This window comes from Heloderma suspectum, chromosome 9 (genome assembly GCF_057233095.1).
Source record: "Heloderma suspectum isolate Gila_16-S chromosome 9, 16-S_ref, whole genome shotgun sequence".
NCBI lineage: Eukaryota > Metazoa > Chordata > Lepidosauria > Squamata > Helodermatidae > Heloderma > Heloderma suspectum.
Window position 1 is genome coordinate 42727205 of NC_139466.1, and position 8313 is coordinate 42735517.

An 8313-nucleotide genomic window follows, 5' to 3' on the forward strand; every position below is an offset into this window, starting at 1 on the left:
GACAATGGGCTGTGGGGCGTGCGGCTTTCCTGTGCCTGCACCACTTTGGGTCCTTGCCATTTCTGGCCTGCGGGATTCTGAACAAGGCGGCAGGTCAGCAGAGCAGCAGGTCAGCAGAGCAGCGGGCTGGCCTTCCGCCCTGCCGGGACGCCCCCCCTGCTGCGCATTCCCAGTGAGTAAACAGCTGAGTAACTGGCAGAGACGGTCAAAAACACTGAACGGGGAGGCGGGGGGGATCAGGGGGGGACTGTCTGCGTGTCAGTCCCCACCCACCAGTAACGTGTCAGGGGAGGGAAAGGGGCAGGAACCAGAGAGGAGCTGTCGCTATGCCTCGAGCGCGTGCAATGCTTCTTTGCGGAGAGGTGGCGATGCATCACCACCCCCATGAGAAGGAAAGAAGCGAAAAACAACGCGATGGGACACCATCTAAAGAGAACAACCCAGTCCTGCAATGATACCGGACGGGGAAAGAACCAGCATTGATGTGGAATTCTCCGCCCATGTGATGGAGCCCTAAGAAGGAAGGATGCTGCCATGTCAGGCCTGGTGGGGTCCCTCATGCCTCTCCCAGGGGCTGGTGCAGGGCGTGTTTGCCACCGCTGCTCTCTGGGTAGCTATCTGCCCCCCCCCCCGGCTGTGGGGCCACTGTACCTCAGCCCTGCAGTCCAGCCCTAGCTGCACCCTTGCCTGAGCTTGATGTGGATCCTCCACTTCTGGAACGGAGCTGCCCGTGGCGGGGGGAAAGCAGCCTGCTGGCCTTGTTCGCTCATAAGGTCTGCATGGCACCTTCCCCCAAGACGACAGGGAGAGGTGAGCCGATACAGGTGGATGACCGTTTTCTTTGGAGGCAACGGCTTCGTGATCAACCCATCCCTCATCCACCATTCTTTAGCCACAAGGGAACTGCTTGTGGGGCTGCTGGGCAACGGGCCACTTGGCTGGGAGCCCATGTCCACCCGGCTGGGGCTATTTGGGAAGACCCAGGGGCCTCTGGGCCATCTCCTGCCTTCGCAGTGGGCGGTGGGGCTCTGGCGTTGCCTGTGGAGGCTGTTTTGTACCTTTGGCTGATGGAGAGGGATGGATCCTGCAGCCTCTGCCTCCGAGACCCTCTGCAGGAGCCAAAACAAACTCTGCCCCTTCTTGCAGGGGCGTTTGCTCCGCTTGCTGCCTTTGAATGCAACAGCCCGGCCTAGAACAGGCTCCAGCCCCTCAGGTTGCTGCCGTACATAGCCATGTTAGCGTTCATCACTTCCATAGCATATTTGACACCCCGCTTCTATGTCTGTTTATGCAGAAGCAAATCTGGTGGATGGCTGCTTAGGGTCACAGCCTGAGTGTGCAGAGTGCTGCACTGAGATGCAGATTTAATTTGTGGCAGTTATAAAACAGATTAAAAATGTAACCCAATGAGTCATCGAGATTTTTTTTAAGCCAAGCTAAAAAGTAAAAATAATGTAAAACATCACCATCCGGTCCCCAAGCCCATCTAAACCGTGGAGTCCTGCATGTTTTCCACAGGGTAGCTGGTTTTGCAGAATTGGGGCCGCCACAGAAAACCCAGACCCTCCCAGTCTCCCTCTGCAAATGGAACACCATCAGATGCTTTTGAACAGGAGCTGATCCTAGTCGGCAGGACAGGTGTTGGGCTCACGTGCAGGGGGAGGCCCTCCGTAAGATATGCAGGACGTTGTTGGCTGTCGTTATTTTATTCTTCCTTGCAACATTTCTGCATGGTAGGCTATGAAACAGACCCATTTTACAGATGGGCCCTGAAGTTGAGTGTGACATGTACTGAACAGGAATTTGAATGGAGTCCTCTGATGGCCTATTTCTCTGGAAACAAACACAATTAAAATGGCCATCTTTCTGGAAACGGCAATCTTTGCTGTGTTGTTCTAGGTTCTCGGAGAGCCTCTCTGCCACTCTACATGATAATCCTGATTGCTGTGCTCTGCGCTGTTCTGGTGGTGGTTGTTGGATCAGTTGTCTTTTGCCGAAGAAGAACAAAGACTGGTGAGTTGTGTGTTGCTCAGAACAGAGAAGGGCTTATCTGAGTGGACAGAATGGAATGACTTCTGGGGATCTGGGAGGTGCTTCACTGCACTGATTCTCAGGACCCATATGGGGTGGGGGGCAGGGGGGCATTCAGGAACCTTGTATATGGGATCACTAGACAGCTGGCAGTGCTGAGCACACTTTGGAATTCAGATGTTGAAATTAAAATCTCAAGCTCTGAATGCAAATGAGGAAATTTGGAAGCTAAGAGCTACATTCTTTTCTTACTCCTGAAATTTAATTTTTGTGGAAGGTTTCAAGCATGTTTGTGGGGGGCGGGGTTCAGCTTGTAACCATGCAACTGGGATGACTTTCTCCTACAACCATGCCTTGCAAGCAAAAGTCACGTGCTGGACACAACAAACTGTAACACCCATTTCGGCTCTGTATTGGATTTAGATTTGGAAGAATGGAGAGCAGTCAGGTGTGAATTTACCCAGAATCATATGCAGTCTTTAATGCAGTAATAGAGTTGGAAGGATTCAAAGAGCCATCGAGTCTATCTACACATCAACATCCCACAGACTGAAGGCCAAACTACGGATGATGCTAACTGCGCAAAGGCATGTTAAGTGCAGTTTTTTGTTATGTAAATATCAGGAGAGGGGGAGCCTGCAGCTGCAGGGGTCCCTGCCAGGTATCCAACAAAAATAATCTCTCTGAAGCTGCTATTTGTATTTCAAGGGAAGCCTCTGCAGGCGCCGATGGGAGCTTTCCTGAAATGCAAATAGCAGCTCTGGAGAGGTGATTTTTATCAGGACAGTGGTAGGGAGAGATCAACTCCCTCTCCCCACCCACAAGGCTGCTCAGGTTTCTCCTCAGCTGCTATTTACCTAACAAAAAACATGCACATTTGTTGCATTCGGACCATTCACATCAGGTCTAATTTGGCCCTGCGAGGGGCTAACCTGATACTGTGCAATGGCTAAGACCTCAGCCTGTATCTCCCACAAGAGTGTTCCCTCACTCACAAGTACAGGAGAACCTATTTTAGGTAACATGACCATGCAGGATTGCCAGTGGTGACATTGAATTGCCTTCCCCATCCCAGACTGCCAGAATGTTATGCTGCAACTCTAAGCTCAGGGATGGTTGCTTTTCCTGGAAATCCATCATATTTTTGACCGTACTCCATGCCTGTCAGTTTCCGCCCACTTTCACCACTGTTGGTTGTGTGGAAGACACAAGTGAGCTCTGTGTTGCATCAGCATAGCCCATTCACAAGAATGGAGAGAAATACGCTCAGAGGACTCACTGTGACGTTCTAGCGGCAGGTTGTGTGCACACGCACACCCATCATATAGAGCCAGTGTAGTGTAGTGGTGAGAGTGACGGACTGGGAGCCGGGAGATCTGGGTTCTAGTCCCCACTTGGCCATGGAAGCTCACTGGGTGACTTTGGGCCAATCACAGACTCTCAGCCCAACCTACCTCACAGGGTTGTTGTTGTGAGGATACAACGGTGAGGAGGAGGATAATGTAAGCCGCCTTGAGTTCCTTGCGAGAGGGAGAAAGGCGGGGTATAAATGCAATAAATAAATAAATAAATAAATAAACCTTTGCCCGAGAAGGACCGCTGCAATGCACCATTTCCAAAGTGGGGGACAAACCGGTTTTTCTTTTTGAGAGCGAAGGGTGGACAGTCATGGTGTGTCCACTGCTCCCTCTGCTGGCTCTTGCGGTTATTTTGGTGTTTTTTAAAAAACCCATTTGATCAGGGACAAAATAAACGCATACGTTCACCATTATACCACCTATTAGACTACCTTCAACTCCTTTTATTCAAAGTTTATTGACAATTTTTGGTTAATATTAGAAAGTATAACAAACCTACAGCAATACCCCATCCTCCCTGGATAACCTACCCCACCCCACCCCACTTCCATGACCTAACCCTGGAAAACATAAAGGAAGAAAAAAGTGACAGCAAGAAAGCGATAGGAGGAGGAGATACAAAATTGGCTGGCTGGCTGGGTGCGAAGAAATCAGTATTCAAAGAGCTCTAACAATTCAGACTGGATACAGTTGAATGTAGGTAGTGCTAGCATCTTGCTTATAAAAAAAAACTTTCACTGCCAAATCCAGTGCTGCAATCACAGGAGAAGTGGGAGGTCATACTGCCATTTCAGTTTCCTTTTTAAAAAAAAGTCCAGTAAATACAGGCACAGCTGTATTTGCCTGTATTTACTGCAAGTTTTCAAATAAAAACGTGCAAGAATGCAAGTTTTCAAATAAAAAGATTGTGTGGTTATTCACAGCTGTGCAGCTCTGCAGGTGCGCATCAAAAATTAACCTCCTGGTAATGGTTGACCAACCATCCCCATCATGGAAGGAGAGGAAATGGAGGACAGTTGTAGATTTCCTGCTTGCAAATCCCTTTCCCCCACCTTCGGTCAAAGGTACAGGTGGGGTAATGTTGCACCACAGGTTCCACTGCTTTGAAGCCACTCCCATTGGTAAGGCTGGAACACACATAACTCAGTAGCATATGGAAAACTGCAATCACAAAACAACAACAACATAAAAGTGGTCTGAAAAAAATGGAATATTGAAGAAAAAATAGCAGCTGGGCAATGGGTTGAGGGGTGCATCATGTGCTGTGCAAATGAGCCAGACATTGTAGTAGCAATAAAAAACCCTAGTGTAGATTAGCCCCAAGAGTTGCGACAATGCAGTACTACCAAATATGCCATGATGCAGCACCAGTATGCTTTGTGCATGTTCAGATCAGGGCATTAGCTGTGATGACAATGGCTTGGTCACCCATCCTTGATTTCCATTGTCCAGTTGTTCTTTTTACATCTTCAAGGAATGCTGTTGACTGTTTTAAAATGCATTTGCTTTCCTGGGTAAAGCACTTTCACATAAAGCTCTGCTGTTTCTTTTTCAGTTAATACCTATGAAGTCGCATAGTAAGTGATCACCTGATGCTGGGGATGTGATATTGAAATGTTTTGACCAGAAATACCTTGGGGAGATGAATGTGAATGGCTGACTGAGTGAAAAGAGCCTGAAATATAGATGCCACAGTTCACAGTTCTTGTGGCAGAGGGAGGATGGATGAGAAGTAGATCTCATGAAGCACTAAAGGTCACCAGGGGACCTTTAGCTTTGGCAAAAGACGTTGCAAAATTTGTACTCTACAGTATGGACTCAAATATCTCAGTCAAAATCCACATACCCTTTCTTTAAAATCATTTGAAATAGAGAAGGACACAATCAGTCATTCCCTGCCCCTGCATAAAGCTTAAAAAACATTTTAACTTTTATGTTTAAAGTTTTAATTGTGAGTCACCTTGGAGGGAAGTAATTTTATGGAGATTGCAGCTGGGGAGGGAATGCTTGAACCTCCCCTCCTTGTGTGCTACAATCTTGATAACCTCCCCGACCTGGCATTTGATTTTTTAAAACACGAACATGATTGTTAATCAGTTTGGTCCTCAGCGTGAGAATCACTGGATTGGCACCAAGACTTTCCCCGCTACTCAATGCGATCTAAAAACCAAGGACATTGTTTCACTCTCTTTTGCCTTGAGATTAATATTATTTCACTATTTGGGTAAAAGGTATCTTTTCACCAAAGTGCCTGTGTGAAAATATGCTAGTTGGTGCTCTGGTATAATGCTGCTTTTGAGCTAAGGTTCACTGAAAATTAATTGGGGGACACTACATGAACATAATAGCTGGAGGCAAAAGGTCTTTAGGGTTGTAAACCTAAACACACTTGTGAAGAAGCCCCATTGAATTCAGAGAGTTACTACTGAGTAAATATGGAGAGGGTTGTGGCATGCTATGAGTGACTTGAATGTGACTTGGGAGAAGCATCCCTTCCCATGGCACAGCTACATACTTCTTTTGACTTGCTGTCCCTGGCATCAAGCAAGGTTTTGAAACCATACCATAACCATCAAGCACTGTTCATCCTGAGCCGAAAGAGAGACGGATTCCCACACCACAAGCAGGAATCCCTCTTTCAAAGTTCCTTCAGTACTGGGGTGGGGGGAACCCTCCTCTGTCTCTCTCCAGCCTGTCTGACCCCCTTTTACAGGGAAGGTGGGATGGAATGTGGCCTGCAGATGAGATGCACTCTGGGGGGCGGGGAGGAGCAGAGGGCATGTATGATCCGGTTGCTTTTGCTGTACCAAACTAATAGCACCATGTTACCCTTTGTGCCTTTTCTTAAAAGCAGAACTGCAGATCTCAAAATAGGTCATGTGCACTGGAAGTATGTAGATAATTGAGACAAGGACATGTGAGGTAGTGCAAAGTGCACAAGCTAATTGCAGAAGTAGGAAGCGCAAACCCATCTTTCATTTCAACTTTACAAATGGTGTTTTGCTAAGCTTTCTTTTCTTGTGCCTATAACTTTCTGGATAAAAGTAAGCCACCATTTCCCCAACCCGATTCCAACGTGCTGCGTTCTGTTTCAGCAATAATTATGGCATGACACCTGGAGAAACCATCCAAGCCAGCCCGGGAGTCGGTGTGTGTGGATTTGAATATGAGGAACCCAGCCGGGTTGTTGACAACGACTACACCGCGGACCCATCAAAGGGCAGTGTATACGTGGCAATGGACTTAAACACAGACAACGAATATGAGTTCCTCTCGAACAAGATGGAGTCTGAGTATGAAATAGGAAGCTGAGTTTGCCCTCCATGAGCTGGGCAAGATGGACCTGCAGTGGCTGAACTTGTAAGACATTTATCAAGAGGACTGTTTCTCTGCTCTTTGTGCATGGACATGTGTACACTTGCTTTATTTGAACTGGAGGACTGCTTTGCCCTCGCCCTGGGGAGGGGCCCAGCTCAGTGGCTGAGCTGCTGCTGCTTCGCATACACATGCCCCACGTCCAGCCCCACATCCAGCCCCTGGCAGCATCTCCAGTTAAAAGCATCCAGTCGCAGGTGGAGGGGGAAATCTCTGCTGGAGGCCTGGGGAGCGGCAGATTTGGCTCAGATCCACCTAGGGAGCGTATATGCACGGGGAAAGGTTTCTATGCACATATCCAGGTTGGATCGTCAATTCTGTGTACAAAGTAGTGCTCCGTGCTCCATTCCCCAGCCCAGCCCAGCCCACCCAGCTGCAGCTGCACACGCATGGTGCCAGCCCAGTCCTGGCTGCAGGGCCACTTCCAGTTTTGTCCATCAGCTGGATTGAGTCTCCTGTACTCTCCCTTCCCTGCTGAATAGCTCACAAGTGCTCTCATCAATATCTGCCAGGCATCTGAAGCTACAATTGCTGTATTCCAGCAGTTGGATTGGGGCCTCAGAAGACTGTGAGGAAGACAAGACAGGCATGTGCAGCATCAGGATTTAGAGCATTCAGTTGTACACTCAGAATGAGATCAACCCAAAATTTCGTTCCATTAACCAAGATTCTGGGCCTAGAAAATCTGAAAGCTGCAACCTATTTAAGGGAAGGAAATGTTCATATATTGGGGTTTAACAAATAATTTACTTTGCTTCTACTTGACATGGAGAGGGACAGCATTACATGGGGCATTTGGCTTTGGCCCCTTCTCAGTATTTCGCCATTAGCTTCTGAGGTCTCATCAGACACTGCCCACGCACCTTCAAGCCTACCATCACAATCTTAAGGACTAGAAACTGAATTCTAATTCCATTATTAATTCACGGTGTGGGCATGGATGGAATGGTGACCAGAGAGAGGCCAGCCCCCTTTCCAGAGGTTATTGTTGTTCTAAAGAGGAAGTGTGCCACCATGTGGGAGAAGTGTGCAAAGAACTGCGAGAGATTCCTTGTCCGAACTGGGGAGGGGAGCCAAAGGGGAAGTTGGATTACGTAACCTCAGCAATGACCACCTTTGATCTTCATATCACTCAGACTCTCTTCCTCAGTATTACCATCCCTAACGTGGAAGGTAATCAGACTGGCCGGGCCTCTGTTGGCTCCTGGGCTGCGGCTGCTGGTTTGTTTGTTTTTTAATGTTTGTATGGTGAACTGAAATTTAAATGAGCAAGGTAAAAGTATTTCAGTACTGCCTCCTTATCAGCAAAAAGATGCCAGTCAAGCCCGCCTGAATGATATTTCGTAATCCATGTTCTTATGCCCATTTCTGACACCATAGGTTTCCTCTTCTCCTGTCTGGTAGAACCAACCAATGTTTTACGTGCTTAATAAACTTTGCAGCCTGGTTGACATCACTGTGTAAGAGAACAACACATGGCTTGAAACCTAACCTATCTCACTGCCACTGTAAGGATTCTTACTTGCTTCAATAAAGTCTGGAGGAGATC

General features: G+C 47.8%; 1 protein-coding gene across 9 annotated transcripts in view; it reads left to right on the plus strand.

Annotated features, from left to right (window-relative positions):
- Positions 1-8313, plus strand: part of VSIG4 (V-set and immunoglobulin domain containing 4) — a 33780-nt gene extending 25467 nt beyond the window's left edge. For 6 of the 9 annotated variants that reach the window (XM_084814244.1, XM_084814246.1, XM_084814247.1 and 3 more), the window contains 3 exons: positions 1900-2013; positions 4945-4966; positions 6485-8313. In XM_084814244.1, coding sequence (XP_084670370.1) covers positions 1900-2013; positions 4945-4966; positions 6485-6701 — 353 coding nt within the window. In that variant the 3' untranslated portion in view covers positions 6702-8313. The remainder of the gene's footprint in view (positions 1-1899; positions 2014-4944; positions 4967-6484) is intronic. The other 3 variants (XM_084814249.1, XM_084814252.1, XM_084814251.1) reach the window with 1 other exon arrangement.